Source organism: Symphalangus syndactylus, chromosome 17 (assembly GCF_028878055.3).
Source record: "Symphalangus syndactylus isolate Jambi chromosome 17, NHGRI_mSymSyn1-v2.1_pri, whole genome shotgun sequence".
In the NCBI taxonomy this organism is placed as follows: Eukaryota; Metazoa; Chordata; class Mammalia; order Primates; family Hylobatidae; genus Symphalangus; species Symphalangus syndactylus.
The window spans coordinates 87,612,089-87,635,346 of record NC_072439.2 but is presented as its reverse complement, the minus strand read 5'-3'; the positions used below and the strand labels follow the sequence as shown (position 1 = coordinate 87,635,346).

At 39.5% G+C, this 23,258-nt stretch overlaps 1 protein-coding gene and 1 long non-coding RNA gene across 4 annotated transcripts; both read left to right on the top strand.

Moving 5' to 3' along the window:
- Nucleotides 1–899: 899 nt before the first annotated feature.
- TRA2B (transformer 2 beta homolog) lies at nt 900–22,516 on the top strand. Of its 3 annotated transcripts, none has more exons than XM_063621959.1 (9): nt 900–1,218; nt 12,344–12,477; nt 13,448–13,610; nt 15,086–15,274; nt 16,953–17,068; nt 17,888–17,971; nt 19,884–19,943; nt 20,893–20,966; nt 21,531–22,516. In XM_063621959.1, exons 1-9 carry the CDS (start codon nt 1,183–1,185, stop codon nt 21,539–21,541), a joined length of 867 nt encoding a protein of 288 aa, XP_063478029.1. In that variant the 5' UTR covers nt 900–1,182; the 3' UTR covers nt 21,542–22,516. The 3 variants fall into 3 exon arrangements, with proteins under 3 accessions (XP_063478029.1, XP_063478030.1, XP_063478031.1); XM_063621961.1 differs by lacking the exon at nt 900–1,218 and adding an exon at nt 7,296–7,493; XM_063621960.1 differs by lacking the exon at nt 19,884–19,943 and having other exon boundaries at nt 1,017–1,218.
- LOC134733169 (uncharacterized) lies at nt 1,225–7,115 on the top strand. The gene is made up of 2 exons (XR_010116690.1): nt 1,225–2,445; nt 4,559–7,115. It is a non-coding gene; the product is annotated as an uncharacterized lncRNA (long non-coding RNA).
- Nucleotides 22,517–23,258: the final 742 nt, after the last annotated feature.

The window sequence follows — 23,258 nt, the reverse complement described above, 5'->3', positions numbered from 1 at the left end:
GGGAGGCAGACGTTGCAGTGAGCCGAGATCGCGCCGTTGCACTCCAGTCTGAGCGACTATAATCCAACTATATTCTCTTACAAAATGGCAGAATTAATCTTCCCTCCTTGTGACACCCCTGTAGTTATACATGCCTCTGGCAATTACAATCATTTTTTCTAATTATGTTTCACGGTTCTAGCACATTATTTTGTAACTTCGGAATAGAGATTGTGTCTGATTCCTGTGTATTAAGATCCGACCTTTTTTATTTTTATTTATTTATTTTTTAGACAGAGTCTCGCTCTGTCGCCCAGGCTGGAGTGCAGCGGCGCAATCTCGGCTGACTGCAACCTCCGCCTCCTAGGTTCAAGCGATTCTCCAGCCTCAGCCTCCCGAGTGGCTGAGATTACAGGCATGCATCACCACTCCCGGCTACTTTTTTTGTATTTTTAGTAGAGACGGGGTTTCACCATGTTGGCCAGGCTGGTCTCAAACTCCTGACCATGTGATCCGCCCACCTCGGCCTCTCAAAGTGCTGGGATTACAGGCGTGAGCCACCGCGCCCGGCCGATCTGACCTTTTTTTAAATGAAGACGTATTTAGGAAGGAAATATCTACAAGTAAGGCAAAATGAAGTACCCACTGTACGAACATTCACTTCTCTAACAAAGGAAAGACACAAAACGAGAAACTAACAAGGCGGAGAAAGGAATTGAGATTGGGGGAAACAGCATCTCCTCCCTCCCCGCACTCTCGGCAGGTTCCCTGGAAAGTTCTAGAAGGGATTCAGAAGTGGCTGGTGACATCACTGTAGCTCCGTAGGGCCCACCACAGCGGCCAAACGACACGCTAGCTTTCCCGCCTCATAGAGGCTCGTGAACGGGGGGGGTGGGGCCCTGAGAGGGGCGGGGCACGTCACTTCCTGTGCGGGACGAGGGGCGGCTGGAGAGGAAAGGCAGAGCGAGGAGGGGCGAGGCCAAGAAAGCGCGCGTTTCTGGGAGGGGAGGAGCCTGGCTAAGGAGCGCCGCGTCACTTCCGGTAGAGTTAGAGCCCGTGCGGAGGCGGTGCGGAGCGGTTCTGCTCTGAGCGGCTGGGCGACCGGCGCGTCTTGCGGGGCTGCGGCGGAGCCTCCTTAAGGAAGGTGCAAGAGGTTGGCAGCTTCGATTGAAGCACATCGGCCGGCGACAGCAGCCAGGAGTCATGAGCGACAGCGGCGAGCAGAACTACGGCGAGCGGGTACGTAGAGCTGCTGTAGGGGGCGGCTGTGTGGTCCTAGCTCCTTGCATCTTTTTCTAGGCCCATCGGCCTCGGGCCAGGAGGCAGGGGCGTTTTAGGCTCCGAAGTCTGAAGCCGGGAGGGCAGGAAAGGGAGACAGCATTTAACCAAAAAAAGCCCTTGTGGATAGTGCCTTAGTGCCTTTGGTCGTGAAGGAGGGAGGCCACCGGCGGGTTTATGTGGCTTCTGCCCGAGACGGCCGTTTTTCCCGTTATAAGCGGGGGAAGATGAAAATGGCCGCTGCGTCCCCGCGGTGTTGGGGGAGGGGAGCGATATCTTATTTCGGCGTTGCTCTCCTGCGAAGGTCCGCCGCAGCCATCTTGGGCTGGCGGGCTGGGCGCGCTGCCAGAGGCACAAAATGGCGGAGAAGCAGCGCGGCAACGCGGGCCCGACCCGCCGCGGGCCGCGCTTCGTAAGGCAGCGTGGTGGGGTGCAAGGAGACAGACGACGTTCTTTTGGGTCTTTGGGCTGGTGTTCAGGTTAATGAAGGACCGTCTTTGCCTCCACGGAAAGGATGGAGTCTGGGATGTCCTTGGGGCTTCTTAAGATGGAAACTAATCCGAGGCCGACTAAGTTCTGGGCCCGTTAGGTGGAGGGGATTGCGTGAGGGCTTTGTGTTTGGCCTAAATGAAGCGCTTTTCTCTGATGCTGAAAGGGCTTCCCAGGCAAGAATCTGTATCAGTATTCTATTAGGACAGACCACAAAGTCGCTAAGATGATTTTGGGGACATCGCATTTCCACGGGATTGTGAAGGAGAAATTGGCGGGCAACCATTTACGGCGCCGTTATTTCCTTTGTTTTGAGGCGTTCTAATACTTAGAACCACAGCGTGTATTGGCTACAGTTTTCTTTCCCTTAAGTTTCCACCTTTTAAAGGTGTTCAGTGAGGGTTGGTTGAATTGCGGGAACAAGACAGTTCTAGGGTTTAAACAGCATACGTAGCTAGCTGGTCTGTGGGGCCTCTGGGTATTAGATTCGGAAAGCATTGAATGATCCGAAGATACGAGGCTTGCTAGAATTAAGAGGAATCTGTTAGAAGGGTAATAGAAAAGCACCATAGAAATTGATTTTTAAGGCTGTTATGGGAATAATTTGTGTTTTTTTTTTTTTTTTTTTTAAAAACAATTTGTTACCTAAGTTACCCCTTGTTGGTAAAGCTACCTTAAGATCTGAATATGACTTATCAGGTAAATAAGACTATTAAATGTCTTAGCAAATTTTTGACTAAGCTTTTAGATGATTCGTTATTTTAGGAAGAAACTTTCACTGATGAAGCGTGAGTTTCCTGCGTAATTTTGGAGCCCAAACTGCTTAATTTGGTTTGAACTAATCAAGCCTTGGGTTTACATATTCGGATGAGCATAGAGTTTTTAGTTTTTGATGTTTTTCCCGAAGCTGATTGACTCCAATGTCACGAGTGTTTTAGATTTTTTTTTTTTAAGTTCTTGCTTTCTGGGTAAGAAAGTTGGGATTGAGCTCAAAAGTTGTTAAAAAGTCGTGACTTCTGATCGTTGGCAGTTGAATCTGTTAAAACTAGTCATTGGTGTTTGGACTGCAAAGTAAGCGATTTTCAAGTCTTGTTATTAAACAGAAAAATTCAATTATTGGGTACCTTTGTACTCTTCAGAAATTAGACTAAATGACTGGCTTCTGACTAGAGGAGCTCTCGGTTAAATACACGTGAAGAATGCTTGAGAATGGAAAATTGCCCAAAGAGTTCATTAGTATATTTTACGTGAAAAGGGAAACAATTGAAACTAGGTTCCAGTTTGAGACTCGGCTCGAGAAATTTGAAATTTTCTGATTGGTTGGTATCTTTTTACTAGTAAAAGTACACTGTTTTTCGCAATCTTTGAATTGTAGAGGGAGGTTAACTTAATGTGTTAAAAATTGAGATTTTTTTTCTTACGTAAGAGTCTTCGCTTTCTGGCCGAGATCTCTAAACTTTTACGTTGTGAAATACTTCCATATTGTGTTTGGTGTTTGCGTGTTTGTGTTCCAGTTGGAACCTTTAAGGGTTGGAATACACCTGAATGAAACACCTGTCTAGGCTTCCAAAGCAAGCTTGGGGAAACCATAAAGCTCAATGGAACAGTTTAATCTTAGACATGCCTGTGGTGTAAATGATGCTTCTCTGGAGCCAGAAAAATGAGTGTTATTTAACTCCAGGCTTCTGGACTGGGTCTTAATGTAAATCACTAGTCTCTTCAAATCAGTGGAATTCTCCCTTATTTATCTGTCTCTAATCCAGACAACCCCACCCCTCTGTGCCCCACCTTTTCCAGTGACTGTAGGAGTTTGTTGTTGTGTCCCTCCCCTTTAAGGTTGGGTGTGTGGGATAAATTATTCTGTTTGATCACTCAATAGAATACATTTAGATGAATATAATGACATTTAAAGAACTGGTGCGTCCCTCATCCCTCGTTGGTCTGTGGGCTTTATTTTTTCCCCCATCTCAAAGGTAATTAACACTAAAATCTGTCTGTAGTGGTCTAATTAGCAGACTTAACCTGATCTGGCCAAACCACTTTCAAAAGTAAGATCTCATTTTCATCTCCAGATTCAAGCCTCTTCCCCCCCAAATTGCTTGCATTTTGTAAAGGGGTTGACTAGCACCATTTCTTTGCAAAAAGAGGCACTCCTGGCCTTTAAGTCACAATTACAAGAACTTGAATAAAAAGTTGATGGCAGGTTTAGAAGTGCAGGGTAATCTTTAGAGCCCAGTAATGGTCTCAGCGTATAGGGTGTGTGAGATTTGTATGTTGGTCTTGCACGCGGTGTAGTGTTCTGACCCTCTCAACATTGTAATGAGTTTCTACAAGTGAGTCTTTACTAAAGGAATCCAGAAACTAAGGAGACACTGATGTATGGACCAGATGTTAAAGAAAATGTTTTGACCCAGCAGATACTCTGATAGAATACTGGCTATTATTTTTGTAGAACCGATGTGTTTGCAATATAGGCACGTAATCTTTTATCATTAGAGATGAATAGCAGCATCTGGACACCAACCCATCAAACTGCCTTTCAAATTCTGCAGTTTTTCTCATCTTCTGCTTAATCTTGGGATGTCTTTTTATATTCCTTGGTTTTAGTTCCTAAACTCTAAATTCTAATTTTCAAAACTGAAACATCTCTGAATCTACTTCTTTCTAAAGAATTGTAGACATCTCACCAAATTCCTTTAAAAAAGGATTGAATTGTCAAATAGGAGGAAATTGTTTTGTATTGTGAGTCTGGTTAGGTTTATCAGTCTCTTGAAACCAGGTTGAAATATTTTTTTTCTTGGTTTTAAACAAGAATGCTTTAATATTGTGGATATTGTCTGGAACTAGAACGTGACATTTTCAAGCTGACATTACAAGTGATTTTATAAGGTAAGTACTACCGGTTTTGCCAGAAGGTTGAAGAGGAATTCAGGTGGTGGGGGAAGTGTTAATGGGATTTGCCTTACACAGCCTTTTTTCTTCTTTCTCTACAATAAAACCCGAACGTAGGTGGTAAATATTAATGCTTTCATAGTTATTTTGCCCAGGACAAGGGCAGAGCTACAGTTGTGTATATTTCTTGAGCTTTAGCATTTTATGTTGATCAGTGTTTTTACATATGCGACTGTTTTCTTAACAAGGCATGGTGACTGATGTTTAGGAATTTTAAGTGTTCTGACCCAGGTTAGTATTGGGGGTGTGGGATATGTAGAATTAGATACTGAAATCACTTAGTATTGTTTTTAAACTGCAAACGAAAACAAGTTCTTCACTGTAGCAAATTATAGTCTTGAAATTCCCCCAAAATCTTTGCTTTGAATTGGGTTTTGGAGGTTACATTGAGATTGATGTTATCAGCATAGATTGTTACCTGACGGTTTGGATAAGGGGCCCCTTTTTCTCTTTAATTTTTGTGGTTAGAAATTAGGTTAAAAGGTAGTCTTCTGAAAAGTCAAAAGATACTTACATTTGCTTTTGTTGGGGAGTATTGAATGTTTTATGAATGTAAATTTAACAGTCTGTGCTATATTTGCAAGAGAGTTTATAAGCACGGGCCTACAACTAATTTCAGATGATGGTTTTTTCCAGACACTATTCTCCAGTTTTTGAGGATTTATCTATCCATTCACCCTTCTGGTAGACAGTTTGGCTGCCAGAAAAAAATATAGTCCTTATTATATTGATATGAGCATTGACCTTTCCATAACAGGATTAATGAGTTTTTTTCTTTCCCTCTTTCCCTCCCAATTTTTAAAATATTGCCTTGTCAGTCAACTGAATGAGTTTGTGCATGTTTAATGTTAAATGGATTCTAGTTGTATCCCCTAGAAACATTTTAACAAAAATTGTGTTGATAGGACAAGTTTCTGTTTATTTCTAACTAGGGTCTCTTAACTAAATGTACATAACATTAGCCCAAGAGTTGGTCTTCTGGTTTTATAAAGTAGCCACTTGAACTTAGCTGAGTTGAAATAAATCTAATATTTATAATGATTTAGTAATGGTTTTGTTCTTAGACTATAAGAGAAGGAACCAGGTTAGGAAGGGGTAATGAAATAACAGCAGGAAGGTATCCACATTGAAAACAGTTGTGATAGCTAGACCTATGGCCTCTATTCTTGTATCTTCTGCATCTAAGTGCCCTGTCTGTATTGAAGTTTTAGGAGGCCCTAAGGAAACCTGCTTGGGCATTCTGATTCCATGATTACATTTGTGCTGCCAGAAAACATTTCCCATTGCATTTTAGTGATGGATATTTAAAGAAAACCAATTACTGTAACTCCCTTAAATAAAAACATATTTAAAATTTTTTGGATTAAATAAACAATAATTGACTTTAAAACTAGATTGGAAATTATCCTTTTGTTAGGAAAGACATCACAGCACTTGCCAGGTTAACGATGGTTGTCTTTATGCCCAGATAGGTATAAAGACTTGTAATTTTTTTAAACAAAGCCTTGCATTTTTTTCAGGAGGAAAAACCAGGAGAGGAAATAATTGACAATGAAATGAAAGATCATCAAAGTGAAATGTAGGATAACAAGAAAAACTAGCATGTTTTATGGAGGCAGTATTTTATTTTGTTTAGTATGTTCAACAGACATTTACAGATGAACTAAATTGAGTCTTTTTAATTATTTGAGGAGGTGAGCTATAATTTAAATAGTGCCACCTTTTAAAGTAGTATTTCTCCTTTGGACATCCAGAAGACTTAATATTTTCTTCATTGAGGGGGAAAATGTACAACAAAACTCTTTGAAAATACCAGTGTTGGATTCAAGTTTGTTCTGCTTTCCTTCATAGCTACTGGCATATTGTAGGTGGTTGACTTGATTTTGTCTTTTTATGATTCATACTATAAAATCTCACTAGAGCAGCTTTTCCAGGGGGTGGGTTACACTTCAGTTCCAAATTGTCAGGTTCCCTGACACCGTCTTTCTACAGAGCTCTTTAAATACAGTACAAAAATGTGTGACGCTAAATACGTTTCTTTATCCTATCTAGACAAGTCACAATACTGTAAACCTCTTCAACCCTGAGCGTTTGTCATTGTACAAATCAATTGTCCGTGCTTTCCTTTCATGCACTTATGTATTAATGTGTCACTTTTTGACTAGAGGTGTGCTTTTGACACTTAACCTATTTTCTGTTGAATATAATAAGTGTGAAATGTAACTAATAGTTCTTAAAATGTTAAATGAACAGTAAATGTTCAGTGGCGCACTTCACATTCAACTTAAGCATGATAAATCTATTTGGAGTAGAGAAATGAGATTGATTACCATATATTCTAGAACCAGCAGAAAACTATGTAGTTTCAGTTTTTTGAGCTGCATATTCTGGTTTCTTTTTTTTTTTTTTTTTTTAAATCCAAATCAACAAAGGGATTTTTTTTTTCTAGTTTCAGTTTTGGCACTGGATTTTATCCTGGAGTTTTAAAATATTCTTCATCCTGTTCTTTTTCTATTAAGGTTAATGTTGAAGAAGGAAAATGCGGAAGTCGTCATTTGACAAGTTTTATAAATGAGTATTTGAAGCTCAGGAATAAGTGAAGCTGAAATTTGAAAAAATAAAAGAAAGAATGCATGCTAATTATCAGACCAGAAGTCCCACTTGTAGAATATTGAGCAATTTGTGTGAAGTGGGGAAGATGAAAGAAGTCAGAATTTGAAACGGAAGAATGAAGAAAAGAAATAAAAATGAAGTTAAGATAAGAAGTAATCTGGAATCAGAAAGCACTACGCTAAGTAATTACTAGTCTGTTTATGTGTCCCTGTATATTTTGCTAAACATGCATGCATTATTTGTTTAATAGAGGAAAATATATACAGGGTAAAGAAGTGCCTTCCAGGGGAAACGTTTAAATTAGGTAATTCTGATTTTAACTGCTTAGTCAAATGATTGAAATGCAATTTTTTAAAAATAATATTTAGTAGTCAAGCACCAGGCAGCAATGAGCTCTCCAGCATGGGTAACAGTGGGCTTCATGTTGTCCTCTCTAGATAAACTTTACCTATCTAATGTTGCTGGTCCTGGGGCATGAGTGAATACCTCCAGGGTTGGAACTGGTGGTCTTTGCCACCTCCCTGGACTCTTAGATTGCACTGACCCCTTTCCTTCAGTACTGAGCAATGTATAGTAGAATATTTTCTGTTAAACAATTTTCAAAAGAATGTCACCAGGATGGTTATGGAACCAAACCCCCAAAATCCAAACAAAGCATTGAATAAAATAGTTCCCTTTGGCATTAGTGTGTTAGTTTTTTCCATATGGCAGTAGTGGAAATCTGTGAGCATTTGGGCCCTAAATTTAAGATGCATATTTGCTAAATACACAGGGATGGTTTTTCAAATTCTGTTTCTGTTTAATGCCTATTTCAGCTGATTGACTAGGATTACTGATAAAATACTCTAGCTTCCCCTTAGAAGAGGTGGGTCACACAGGTGAACAGGATAGCTAATACAAATTGCAGTAGTGGCAGATGCTTTCATTCCTATTTCTCCTTTTCTGCTATCAACATTTAGCTATTGTAATGTTAGAGGTAAAGGTTACAAAGTAGCTTTATTCTGGTTACCCATCCCTACCACTTACTGAGGAATTCAACCCAAAAGCAGTCCCTTCTTTTCTGTGTGTTTTGTTTTAGCTGAGTAGAGGGGTCAAGTGATTGGTGTAACGTTACTTTCAGTTGAATGAGACAAGTACACGTATCAAAAATAATACCCAGTAGTAGCCAGCCAACAGTTTTACTACCCAATTGAGAATGCCAAGGGTATCATCTCATACATGTCTTCCTGAAATAAACTTTCTCTGAGAGTTGTCAGGTCATCATGCTCTTGGAGAAAGTGACTTAAATGGCATTTCTTGGAGAATCCATTTTCTGATGCTTTCAGGCCTGTTTATTTCTGTATCTTGCAAGCAGAAGAAAATTTTCTTCTGAGAAGTTTTGCATTCCTTTGTCAAATTTCTTGCCATAGATAAAGTAATGATAACAAATGTTATTTTATGTTCCAAATTACTCAAAGAGCAGGCAGGAAACTGAGGTAAATGTGTGAATTAATATTACATTTTAATTCCAAGCCCATGGATTCTTTTATCAAAAAACCTGACAGGTCCTTGGGGTGCAAAAGAGGAAAAGACCTCTTAACCCCCAGCCCACTAAAGGAAAGCAAGCAATTTGGAATCTGGTTATGACCCAAGCTGGATAGACTTAAGGTGAGAAAACATTGCTAGTGGACCATTGTGTCCATTTGTTTTTGTTTTCCCCCTTAACCAAAACATCTGTGGGTCCTAATGTGTCTCTTCCTCGGGCCATAGGGAAGATGAGGAAGAGGCCGGGTTCTGTTCTGAGAACAGGCAGTGTGTGAAAGACTGCCTTAGTCAGAGGTCTGATTAATGCTAGGGGGAGTCAAAACAAGGAAGGGGATGACAATGTTTCAGAAAGATACCTTTGCCAAGGGAAAAAAATGAGTAGGAAGCATGTAACTTCTGAAGTTGACTAAGTCAAGTAAGTCAGACTTAACTAGTATGATAAACAGTGTTTTAAGAGATGCAGTGTTTATGAGCCACTGTTTTAAATCTAACAAACTACATTCAGTTTTTAAAATAATACAGGGATTGGATGGTTAGTCCTTCTTTCAAATACGTTTTTGTAAAGTGGTTGCTGTTCTCAGAATAGGGAGATGTGGATTATTTTGTTGGAAGGCTAAGTATGTTGTATTTTTACTTGATGTATTCCCTGCAGGTTTTGTGTTAGGATGTGGCTGAGATCCAGTCTGTGAGAGCTTGATTGATTCCCTGAGCATTTTTTCAGGGAAATTTTGGCTTTATTCATGCTAATTTTCGTTTCATGGTCCCTTTTTTTGAGGCAGTGGTGTCCAGTTCTGTCTGTTGGTGTGGTTTTAATGTGTTGACCATGTCAGCCCTGAGAGTGGAATTTGAAGTATCCTTAGATTTAGGGACTTCCTCAACTGGTTTTATAGATTTGCCTGTCTGCATTAAGATTTAAAGTTAATTATGCTTTCGATTTGGGTGCTAATTTTAGGTCTTACTTCTTGTAGGCAAGTTTTATTCCCTTGCATATATATTTCCCAGCCAGTTAAATGGCCAAAATAATTTCAGAAAGCTTTAACTTCTTTAAGAAAATATCCCTGATAAAGGTGGAGACGTTTAGGTGTTACGCAAACAAGTGTCAGTATAGAAAGGAAGCCTTTGCATTCTGGTATTTCCCTTATTCCTGGCCCAAGAAATGATTGCTTACAAAATATATCTGCATAGTCCGTTAGTTTTGGAGGCTGAGTGAAAACTCCTGTGATTTCAGTAATATTGTATCTGTGATCTGCTAGATTTAAGTCTTATTTTCTAGGTTAGGAGTACTGTCTCTTCCCTCAGTGGACAGGCTGCCGAAGCCTCTTAGCTTAGAATAAAGGCTTTTCTGTTAAAGCCAGGAGCTTAAAGAGGATCTTGACTTGACCCATTCTTCCTTTATACTCAGATTCCTGGGCCGACTGATTTCTGTTAACTACAGTTACTTTATTGGTAGTCTTAACTGTTACTGTGAAACACCCATATTCTGCTTTCACTTCCTGAGAAAATTGTTTCATTTCCATTGAGGTAATCTTTCTAGTGTTGGAGTAAACAGGCTTTTAGCAACTTTTGCGTTCCCCATTTCTATATTCTCACCTATATTAATTTTTGCCTGTGGTAAAAATAGCAAAAACTACACCCTCATTTTTGAGACTTCCTCCTTTGTCCATGGAGAGAAGGGAAGTGTCCGTTCAGAATACTTAGTAGGGAATTCCAAGGGATTGTTGTTAATTGGAATCCCCAGAGCATCACTACATTCTTCAACCATTTCTTGATGTTAAAGGCAGAGCTGTCCTCATTAATAAAGAAGGGTATCATATTTTTCTTTTAATCTCTTTACAGTCACTCATGGAGGGAGGTAGAGGGGAAAGGCTGTCACATTTCATGTCACCCCACCATGTTTTATAATGGCTTTGAAATCATTCGAACGTTTCTAGAGTCATCTGGGGCCTAGAGACCTGAACTCATTTTACTGGATGAGTTAGCCTTTCCTTCTCTGTTAAACCTCAAACCTTAATTTGTCTCTTCTGTGTTACATTATGTTTTCCCTGAGCATTAAAGGATCATCCAAATTTTCTCCATTATGTTGTAAACCACAGAACTATCTTCTAAAGTGTTTTGAGCTGTAATTTAGAATAATCCTCTACTATCCTTTCAAGAATGTCCAGAATATTCTGAAGATGTATCACACAAGGAAGTCTCTTGTGATTAAATTTTGTCTGAAAGCTTCACCTTTGATTCATGCCATATAGTGACTTACTGTAATACTGCTTCCTTTTGAGTCTTGCCATTTCTGCTCTCTGGAGTAGAAAGGCTCACCAGGCTTTACTTTGTCTAAGTTTGATAACCTAAAATAAAGGTTGCCTTGATAATTTTACCTAGCTATCAGACTGACTAGAAGTAGGTTCTGTCCTTTCCTCATCTACTGTTTTGGTGCCTTGGCAGAACTTTTCCTTGGTTTCATTACTTAGTATACCCTTTTGTTGATTGACTATGTATCTTTAGCTCGTTGGTGACCTAGTTATCCTGGTTACCATTCCTTTGCTATTTTTCATTACAAATGCCCCCTTAACCTGCCAGCCAATCCCAGTTTTGGTTGGGAAAGCTATGAGTACACAATATTTACCTAAACTTTGGCTTTTGTATGTAGTTTCTATACTCTCTTGCTTCCTGGGCCCTAGGTTAGGAGCTCCTGATTTAGCTGCTTTGGTTTTAATGTGTACTTAAGTAACTAGGTAAGTTAGGTTAATTCCTGGTTTCCCATAAGTTTGCCCTGGCTCATCTCCGTTTAGCTGGAGAAGCTGTGGAGGATCTCTGACACCCTCTCTACTCTTGTTTGTGTGTAGTTCGCTGTTCTGTTGTAGCTCCATCTGGTTGCTTTCAGTTTTTTAGGGGGCCTCCCACCATGGCTAGATGCAATAGGGTTTTACAGGGTTTAGTGTCCTTCAAGCTAGCCTTTGCTTTCCACTAGGTTTCTGCTTTTCTCTAGGATTTGAAACTGAGATCATCATCTTTATCTCTTTTATCACTGAATTATAAGTAATAACTTGAAAGGTCAAGGTCTTTTTAAAAATCAAGCATTTTTTAAGTAAATTATATAAATTTTATAGGATTTTGTTTTATTGATTGCAACTTGATTGAAATAGGTATAAAGTATAGGTGTCATAGTTAATAAGGTTCCGTCTCACCCTAGTCTTTATGGAGTAACATTCTGAAACACGGTCCTTGGACAGTTCCCTTAACTGCTTGACTTTGGCACCCCTTTCTGAAGGAAGTGGGGTCAAATAACTCTTATCCCTGCTCCAAAAAGGTGGAAGAAAGGACAAGTTAATTGACTTATGTCATTTGGAGCAATGAAACTATTAACACCAGGTATACTCAGTTCCTGCCCTTACCTACATTTTCTTATCTTGGAAGGGGATTGCTGTCCCTCACCATTTATCTCACAGCAGCTTATTTGTTTTTAAAGTTGCCCAGAAAGTGTGCAAATTAAACTTTTAACATCTACGTGTAGGAATCCCGTTCTGCTTCCAGAAGTGGAAGTGCTCACGGATCGGGGAAATCTGCAAGGCATACCCCTGCAAGGTCTCGCTCCAAGGAAGATTCCAGGCGTTCCAGATCAAAGTCCAGGTCCCGATCTGAATCTAGGTAAGAAAGACTGTCTTGAGATTTCCTCGTTACTCTTAGCTCTGAAATTGGTGCGTGTTTTGTAAACCAGGAAGGTAGAGAGGGTTAGATTATTTGTTGGCCTATTAAATATTGGCACTAGAAGTGAACTTACGTTCTGGGAGGCAAGACTAAAAGCGGTTAAGAGCCTGGGCTTTTGGAGTCAGGGTTCTCTTATTTTTGCTGGTTTGGGCAGATTATATAACCTTTCAGCTTTAGCTTCTTCATAAAAGGCAAATTAGTAATATAGTACCAGTTCTTCAGGGTTGTTGTGAGGATTTACTGAATGTAAATAAACTGCTTACTAGTATGGCAAATATACTGCAGAACATTGGCTTTCAGTAATTAGAATTCTTGATAAATAAGTATATACATGGTGCGCTTTTTTTTTTTTTTTTAAATGTTGGTCAAGAGTAGGCTATATATACATCCTGGTTTGCCTGGGGCGATACCATTTATGCCTGTGGTCAGGCATAATTAACAGCACCCCTTAAATATGTCCTGGTTTTGATGACAATTTAGAATCACTCTAGTTAGTCAGGAGCCACTCAATTTTTTTGTTTTTTTAACTGCTGGGGAATACTTGTGATTTTGTTACTGTATTAAATTAATGGTGGGCATAATGGGAGACAGAAAAGTAGAGAATGGTCTTCTGAGGGGGAAAGATGGGCACAAGCCAAGCTAGTAAAATGCTGCATGCCTTGGTTTGTAAAAGATAAGTAATATGTCTTTAATTGGAAGAAATACTGGAGGAGAGCTTGTGGTTTTTAGAACGCTTCCTAGCAAAGTTGAAATGACTAATTAGAGAAGAAAAGTATTGATCCTACTAAATTGGTAACCATGTTAGCATATTCCTGCATTGTTCCCTCTTTTGGAGTTTAACTTTAGAACAGGTAATAAAGAAGACAATATTTGTTTTCAGTCGTAACCTTAGGAGGTCTTTGTCTTGCAGGTCTAGATCTAGAAGAAGCTCCCGAAGGCATTATACCCGGTCACGGTCTCGCTCCCGCTCCCATAGACGATCACGTAGCAGGTCTTACAGTCGAGATTATCGTAGACGGCACAGCCACAGCCATTCTCCCATGTCTACTCGCAGGCGTCATGTTGGGAATCGGGTAAGATGAAAAACTGGTTTTGAAGCAGTGAACTGCCTAAATTTACTTTTTCTTAAAGTTAGAGCTGATTTTGACAATACAGCTTTAGCAGTGGGTGCGTGAATGAAATCTTCAGAGGCTTTTTTAGTGTTCGGAGAGAGTCTTTTAAGTTAATCTTCCATGATGGGGTCTGCATTTGGGCTACCTGTCATTTAAGCATAATACTGACACAATGGTGTAACTCCTTAGCCCATCAAAAAAAAAACTTCGACTGCATTACTATACTGTACTATGGTATTAGTACATTATTTCAAAATACAGTTCTGTGCTAACTAACGTTAACTCTTTCCAGGCTGCATAAACCTAATTAGATGCTCTCCCGACTTTCCCATTTACTTTGAAGCTAATTTCTTTTGGGTGTTGTTAAGGCATTTTTTACATTTCATGAAAGTCTTCAAATGAGATGATATTTATTGTGATTTCATTGTATAATCCAAGTGGTTTAGGAGGAGGGTGCGGGGTGGGGGGACTTAATGTTTTTAGAGTTGAGTTTTTCCCTAGTAAATTGTTTATGAAATAAATGGAATCTTTAGGTAAATTCGGCACAGCATCTGGAATGTTAGCAATATGGTTCACCCCTTTATTCTTTCCTCTTGTCATCTTTTTTTGAGACAGGGCCTCACTCTTTCACCCAATCTGGAGTGCAGTGGTGCAATCTCAGCTTACTGCAGCTTCTACCTTCCAGGCTTAAGTGATCCACCCACCTCAGCCTCCTGAGTAGCTAGGACTAGAGGCATGCACCACCACACCCAGTTACTTCTTACATTTTTGTAGAGACATGGGGTCTCATTGTGTTGCCCAGGCTAGTCTCAAAACTCTGCTGAGCTTCAAGAAGTCCACCAGCCTTGGCCTCCCAGAGTGTTTGGATTACAAGCATGAGCCACTGCGCCTGACCAACTCTTGTTTCTTATGATTGCAAGCTGTTCATGACCTGTAAAATGGTTTGGTACGCATCCCCTCAGGCTTCGTTTATGTACATAGACTTGTGTATTGTGTTTCTAAAAAAATCAAACCATACATGCTCATGTTTTTGGCAATTCAGAGCATTCTATTGAATGGAAGGTGTGTCAACATTGCAATTTTTTCTAGCTGATAGACACAGTGTGGTTCCAGTTATCCTTGTATGTCATGTTATGAATATGTGAATTTTTCTTAAATTCATAGAAGGAAAGATGCCAGGTTGCTTTTCGCCAGCACGAGTGCTTGTTTCCCTACTTAATTCTAAGGTTGAAATTTTTTCTTTTGCATTCTTTGCTACCCATTCCCAAAAATACTCGTAGTACTTGCTGTAGTTTTGTAATTTCTAAGTGGTGTTTGGTCTAATTATTATGTACTTTTCTTGTTAGTGACATTTTGGCTAGTATACAGCTCCCTTTTTAAACAACTTTGATTTTATGACAACTTTTCCAAAGTTTAAAACTTTTTTTTTTCCCTAGGCAAATCCTGATCCTAACTGTTGTCTTGGAGTATTTGGGCTGAGCTTGTACACCACAGAAAGAGATCTAAGAGAAGTGTTCTCTAAATATGGTCCCATTGCCGATGTGTCTATTGTATATGACCAGCAGTCTAGGCGTTCAAGAGGATTTGCCTTTGTATATTTTGAAAATGTAGATGATGCCAAGGAAGTAAGTAAAAGTCAACCTGTTCCTTTGTAAACCATCAGTTCTATTGTTGACGCCAAGTACCAGTGACCAATTGCTAGGATAAGGACAAGGACAAGTCAGTAATACTTCGAACTTTTTCTCCAACCTCTTGTGGAAACTCAAGATACATGCAGAATAACAGAAAATTTTGTATAACTTGGGGAAGTTGGTCCTACCACCTGCTTTATTAGCTGCCACCTATTGGGGTCAACTATACCCCAATTCCACCAGGATATGTAGTCAGTGTTTACATCGGGTTCACATTCTAGAGTCAAAAACAACCAAAAGCAAAGTTATGATGCAGAAGGAAAACATTGTTTCGTTTTTGGCTAGTGAATGATGTCATATTTGGATTTTGATTTGTCTTGAGGCAGAATATAGAAAGAGTCAAGATTTGATATGTGGGGCTAGACCCCATTTGAGAAATTCAGATTTTAGGTACATTAAGGATGGTAGCTAAAGTCGTCTCCAAGTATAGAGAAGAGGAAGAACTGAGAAACGCTTAATGACAGACGGAGTTTCACTCTTGCTGCCTGGGCTGGAGTGCAATGGCGCGATCTCCAGCTCACCCCAACGTCCGCCTCCTGGGTTCAAGCAATTCTCCTGCCTCAGCCCTCCTGAGCAGCTGGGATTACAGGCCACTACACCCAGCTAATTTTGTATTTTTAATAGAGATGGGGTTTCTCCATGTTGGGTCAGGGTAGTCTCGAACTCCCAACCTCCGGTGATCCGCTCCCCTCGGCCTCCCAAAGTGCTGGGGGATTACAGGTGTAAGCCACCGTGCACGACCACCCATTTCCTAATTAAGTTTTTGCAGTAGGGTCATAGCTCTCGGAAAAGAGCATAAATTTTATCTTACTCTCTAGTGCCAGAAGCTGCCTGGGCACAAACACTAGTTTGAACATCTGAACTAGAAGATAGCATAGTATTGGAATTAGAAACAAAAATTCTATTTAGGTGAAAGGATGTTTCCTCAAATTATGAACAAACTTTAATGTCTCTGAAATGGGGTATTTTTTTTTTTTTTAATGTATGCTATTAGTACGTACTCTGGGAAAAGGAACTATATGTATTAAGGCTTTACTTCAGTCTTAGCTTTTGGCCTCCAGAGAAGGGCTAAGAAAACTTCCAAGGGTTAAATAATATGTTCAGGTTTCAGTCATAGGATCTCAGTCACAACTATTTAACTCTGTTGTTTTAACCCAACAGCAGCCAGATGAATGAGTTGGGGCCGTATTCCAATAACAGATTATTTTGGGGCATTGGAATTTGGATTTTGTGTGTTTCTTCACTTGTCATGAAATACTATTTTTCCCCCTAGTTATTTAAATTCTTAGCTTATGGGTTATACAGAGACAGCCAGCTGGCCAGATTTGACCTACAGGCTATAGTTTGCCAATTGTGTGCTGCTTTGGAGCTGGAAATACTGTCAGGATTATAGTTAGATAAAATAATTGTTTCAAGTTTTTATGAGTAGCTTTTACAAATGAACATTTAGTGGAGGGAACAACCATTTGTAAGTTGTAGACCTTATGTTCTGGCTAACATTAAGATAACTTAACGCACGTAACTGAAATGTCCAGTGGGACCTTACTCATAGCCACAGGATAATTAGTGGCTTTGTTCAGGATGTATATAACAATTTATTTATCTTTTGAAGGCTAAAGAACGTGCCAATGGAATGGAGCTTGATGGGCGTAGGATCAGAGTTGATTTCTCTATAACAAAAAGACCACATACACCAACACCAGGAATTTACATGGGGAGACCTACCTAGTAAGTTTATTTTCAAAATAAATATAATTGGCAATTGTTTACTTGTCAAAGAAACACTTGTATTAGTGGAAAGTCTTCAGCACTTAGGTTTGTGCCATAAACTTGACTGTTGATTAAGTGCTCATTAGGGCATTTTTCTCATAGTAGAAGTTCAGCCATTACAGGTAAAACCATAAATCTTAGTCAAGTGCATTTTTAAATTTTCTTTTTTGTTTGTTGTTGTTTAGTTTTGTTTTTGTTTCGTTTTGAGACTGAGTCTCGCTCTGTCGCCCAGGCTGGAGTGCAGTGGTGCAATCTTAGTTCACTGCAACCTTCGCCCCCTGGGTTCAAGCAGTTCTCCTGCCTCAGCCTCCCGAGTAGCTGGAACTACAGGTGCACATCGCCATGCCCAGCTAATTTTTTGTATTTTTAGTAGAGACGGTTTTTCACCATGTTAGCCAGGATGCTCGATCTCCTGACCTCATGATCTGCCTGCCTCGGCTTCCCAAAGTGCTGGGATTACAGGCGTGAGTCACTGCACCCGGCCTAAATTTTCTTCAATAGAGCAAGGTGATAATATTTTTGTTTCCTCTTAGAAATATGTGGGATATGCAAATTGATTGATCTGTGGTAGGATCTGGGTGCCTCCTTAACCGAAGATTTTTAAAAATAGGTTTACATATATTGAAACAAGGGAAAGGGCAATGTTTGCTCAATATAGGTGAGAATTTTAACAGGAATAATGTTCATTTTCCAGTTAATGTGTCAGACCTACTAGTAGATATAAAAACTCATGCCCAGAAAGATAAGGGAGGTCACCTGATATTTTTTTCTTCATAGTGGCAGCTCTCGCCGTCGGGATTACTATGACAGAGGATATGATCGGGGCTATGATGATCGGGACTACTATAGCAGATCATACAGGTAAGTTATGAGGTAGAAGGGTCAACGTCTGAATCTCAGTACAGTGTACAGAGCAGCACTATGCTTAAGTCTTTGTTAAAAGCTTTGCTTTAGTACTTCTACTCTGAGAAACGCAGAGTAGAAGCTTAAATCAGATTTTAAGGTTCTGTGTCTTAATGTGTAATTGGATTTCTGTTCAAATATTCTAGAATATAAGTGGGATTTAAATGATAACTTGGAATATTAATAATAAAATGTGTTTTATTTTTAAACATTGAATGAGGCCGGGCGCAGTGGCTCACACCTATAATCCGAACGCTATAGGAGGCCAAGGCAGGCAGATCACCTGAGGTTCAGCCTGTCCAACATGGTGGACCCTGTCTCTACCAGAAATAAAAATTAAGCCGGGTGTGGTGGTGCATGCCTGTAGTCCCAGCTACTCGGAAGGCTGAGGCAGGTGAATCACTTGAACTCGGGAGGCAGAGGTTGCAGTGAATTTAGGTTGCACCACTGCACTCCACTCTGGGCAACAGAGCGAGACTCTAAAAAAAAAAAATGAATAGATAAAGCAAAATTATAGGCTGAGGCGGGGGGATTGCTTGAGCCCAGGAATTTGAGACCAGCCTGAGCAGCATAGGGAGACCTACAAAAAATGAGGCAGGAAGCCAGGGAGGTTGAAGCTGCAGTGAGCCAAGTACGCTCCCACCTGAGTCTCCTCCCCCAGAGCAAGACCCCACCTTAAAAGAAAAAAATACAGCCTCTGTCTTAGCCTTTTAAAAGCAAATTTATATTGGCTTATAAAAGCAAATTTCATAAGCCATTTTGGAAAGCCAACACTTTTCAGGCAGTTTCTTGGAGTCTCTTAATGCATGCATCATACACTGAGGGCAGGTAAAACTGATGCCTTGAAAGAGTCCAGAGAATAATTTTAAAGACGTTAATTTAGTATGACAAGGGTATGTGGTTTTTTATTATTGCCAAAAGTTTGGTATGTCGGGGTTTGGGTAGGGAAATGTCAGTCATAGTTAAAGATATCTTTGAGAATACTTCCAAAGATAAAAATGAAGTAAAATTGTGACATTTTGGTCCTCCCTTGTCAAAATGTGTAATTTGACAAGTCAAATAATGTTAGTAAGTATTGACCACAGTTGTCATTGATAATGGTATTGAGGTATGTGGATGTCTTTTTTGTGCATTATTTGGTAATGTTTAAGAAGTTAACAGTTGTCAATCATTGTCTGAAAGTGAGTCTGTAAGTGTATTGTTCAGCATTTTATCACCCATGAAAACCCTTTATTAAAAGCATCACTCTGTTTTTTTTTGTTTGTTTGTTTGTTGAGACGGAGTCTCGCTCTTTCACCCGGGCTGGAGTGCAGTGGCGCGATCTCGGCTCACTGCAGGCTCCGCCCCCCGGGGTTCACGCCATTCTCCTGCCTCAGCCTCCCTTGTAGCTGGGACTACAGGCGCCTGCCACCTCGCCCGGCTAATTTTTTGTATTTTTAGTAGAGATGGGGTTTCACCGTGTTAGCCAGGATGGTCTCGATCTCCTGACCTTGTGATCCGCCCGCCTCGGCCTCCCAAAGTGCTGGGATTACAGGCGTGAGCCACCGCGCCCGGCCCGCATCACTCTGTTGAATGGTACTAAAGGTACAAATTTGTTGGGGCTAAGAAGATTAAGCTGTTAGTTTGACTTTTTTTTTTTTTTTTTTTTTTTTTTTTTAAGAGTATTTACTTAGGAATGTTCTGTGTTCTAATACTACTCATTTCAGCCACCAGAGAGAACCCTATGCCAGTTTCTAAAAAGGGTGGCAAATCACTTGACCTGCAAGAAACATCTCATTCATGCTCTATGAAAGTTTTTATTTTACTAAATGAATGACATAATTTTTTAAAACTCACAAACTGAATGCATGTTGCCTTTCTGTCTTCACAGAGGAGGAGGTGGAGGAGGAGGAGGATGGAGAGCTGCTCAAGACAGGGATCAGATTTATAGGTATGCCAGGAGAGGACTTAGCATCTGTACAACAATATAAAGCTTCACATAAAGATGTTTGCCTACTAATGTTTTGGTAAATTATAAGTGGAATACCCAAAATCAGACTGTTTGAAGCTCGTGAAAATATTCTAACGGAAACTAAATGTGTAAAGTCTTTGTATATTTATAAAAATTGGGTTTACAGTAGGTTATTTAGTGGTACCATTTTATACCGTGATGAGGTACAGTGATGTTAAAGTTAGTCACTGATAACTCATTTTTTTGTCATTATGTTCTTGTAATACATTTTCTTTGCTTTTTGTAAGCATCTCAAATAGCACATGAACATTCAAGCCAGGCTTTTTTACACAAAGCTAAATCCTGAAGCACTTGTGAAATTAGTTTTGGGTGTTCACGAGGGTGCTGTTGGAATTATTTAATGGTATGGGAATTTTCTCATTTTTAATTTTTGGAGACAGTGTTGCTCTGTTGCCTAGGCTGGAGTACAGTGGAGCAATTTGAGCCCACTGCAGTCTCTGCCTCCCGCACACAGCCAGTTTTTTTTTAGTAGAGACAGGTTTTCACCATGTTGGTCAGGCTGGTCAAACTCCTGGCCTCAAGTGATCCTCCTGCCTTGGCCTCCCAAAGTGCTGGGATTATAGGCGTTGAGCCTCTGCACCCAGCCAGTAATTTTCTTTTACCTCTCTTAACATACTTCACAAAATTTAAAAGATAAGCAGATTAAAATATAGCAAGGATTATTTGACCTGAAAATTATTAAGAGTGCTTATTTGACACTTGGGCCTGATAATGTGCTTCATTCTCAAGATTTAAACAGCCTTGAAGGTTCATGCAGCTTTCCTTTTTGTGGGAACTGATGAAAAGGCAGTATATATAGTCATAAATTTATATGTTTGGTCTAATTGTGATCTATTGAGACTTAGACAATCTTGACATTTGTTTATAGAAGGCGGTCACCTTCTCCTTACTATAGTCGTGGAGGATACAGATCACGTTCCAGATCTCGATCATACTCACCTCGTAAGTTTTTATCTTAATATGATTGTTTATGTTGTAGTATGGCTTGCTCTGATGACAGTGTATTCCCTTTTGCAGATATCAAATAGTTAAATCTTATGCCTATGATTCCCCACACACCCTGAATGTTTTTTGGTTCAAGAAAGTTTATGGAAATAACCCTTAGAATCCTATTATTTTTTAAGAAAGAAAAATTGGACAGCCTCCTGAGCCAGAGTAGACTCAGAGACTCCTGTTGTTTCTAATTGAAATAGTAAATAATATATTTCCACCATTTAGTAGCTTTTCAAGAGTCCTTAAAAATTTTTGGACAGCACAGAAACATGGATTACTTAGCCCTTTAGTTCTCAGATTGAGTTATGTACTTCCCAGCAATTTCTGTTATTTAACATTGCTATCTCATTTCTGGTGTAATACTTATATGGAAGTCTTTCTCTATTTGGGGGTGGTGGGGGTCTGATACATAGGAATTTCTTAATGGCAGAATATTCTGAAATTCTCAGCGTTGAAGTATACTTGATAATTAGTTCACTTAATATTAAAGCATGTTCATTCTTTTTTTCCCAGGTCGCTATTAAAGCATGAAGACTTTCTGAAACCTGCCCTAGAACTGGGATATTGTTTGTGGACAATATTTTTTATTGTCTCTTGTTTAAAAAGTGAACAGTGCCTAGTGAAGTTAGGTGACTTTTACACCTTTTATGATGACTACTTTTGGTGGAGTTGAAATGCTGTTTTCATTCTGCATTTGTGTAGTTTGGTGCTTTGTTCAAAGTTAAGTGTTTTCAGAAAAGTATGTTTTGCATGTATTTTTTTACAGTCTAAATTTTGACTGCTGAGAAGTTTCTATTGTACAAAACTTCATTTAAAAGGTTTTTCTACTGAATCCAGGGTATTCTGAAGATCGAAGCCTGTGTAAAATGCTACCAAATGGCAAAAAGCAACAATAAACAGTTTGATTTTTACTTTTTTTTCTAACATATCAATGCTTAGCAGAACTATTCAGATTGTCAGTAGTAAATTTAAAGACAAATGCCCGTTTTCCTCCAGTCCATGAAACATACCATACTTATATACCTGCAACTAAGTGTTTAAAATTATGCTCTGTAACTCTGTACTGCTAGTATTAGAACTACAAATCTTAAAATACAGCCAGTGCTTAATGCTTATATCAATGTGGATTTGTCGGCTTTTATGTAATCTGTAATATGTATAGCAGGAAATAATACGAAGAGTTACACAGTGTATGCCTTAAAAGGCTGTTACTTAAAGCTGTTACAAGGGGATAATGGTATTTCAACTAGTTATCAGCAAGTGACAATACATTCCACCACAAATATACTCTTGTTCTTCTAGCTTTTAGACTATATGAAAAAACCGGGTGCTTCAAAGTACATGATAAGGGAACACTACACCTGTGTCATGGATGAACTGAAGACTTTGCCTGTTCATTTTTTAAATATTATTTTCAGGTCCTTTGCTTACCAAAGGAGGCCCAATTTCACTCAAATGTTTTGAGAACTGTGTTTAAATAAACGCAAATGAAAAGAAAAGTATTGGTGCAGCTGTTCACAAAGAAGTGTTCTTGTTCTATTACTTACAATTAGAGTTCTTCTGTAGTTTAATCGTTAGGGCAATGTGTTCCTTGGGCTGAGGTGTATCTTTGCTGTTTTGGGGGTGGGGTGAGGGGGGGATGGATTTCTGTATTCCTGGAAAATTCAGAGTGCATAACTAGGTATTAGAGTGATCTCCATTTGGGGATGGAGTTACAGTAAATAACTAGACTGAGGGTACTTGCAATACATGTTCTTAGTATTATTTTGCATTTAAGTAATTTTCATGACCAATTGGATGTTGCTACAGGTGGGTTATTTTGTTGCCTTGCTAACCTTTATCGCATCTAGGTATTAGTATGTTTCAGGTACTTTGGGAGGCACTTTACATATAATCTTCAGCAATGAAATGATGTAGAGTAACTTACCTTAGTTCAAATAGCTGTTGAAGTGGCAATGCCACGATCTGAACCTAGGTGATCTTAGTCCACAGTTCTCTTAATCATGATGTCTCAAATCTGGGTAGCTGGGTGATGGAAAATGCCAGTAATGGAGCATAGGCAGTATTGGCAGGTCTTAATTTGTAAAACTTACCGTCCAGGGTGTTTTCAGTGTCTGCCAACTTTTGGTAAATTAATATGCTTAGAGAACTGCCCTTAGGTTTGTTTCTGATAAGCATGTGGAAACAACTTAGTATATGCCTGATGGGTTATTTCAAATTGTTCTCAATGAGTTTTGAAAC

Bases quoted from the DNA above. Each gene is read 5' to 3' on its own strand.
- TRA2B (XM_063621959.1), top strand. From the start codon at position 1,183: ATGAGCGACAGCGGCGAGCAGAACTACGGCGAGCGG. The intron at 13,611-15,085 runs GTAAGATGAAAA...TTTTTTCCCTAG, and splicing joins GGCGTCATGTTGGGAATCGG to GCAAATCCTGATCCTAACTG. The intron at 19,944-20,892 runs GTATGCCAGGAG...ATTTGTTTATAG, and splicing joins GACAGGGATCAGATTTATAG to AAGGCGGTCACCTTCTCCTT.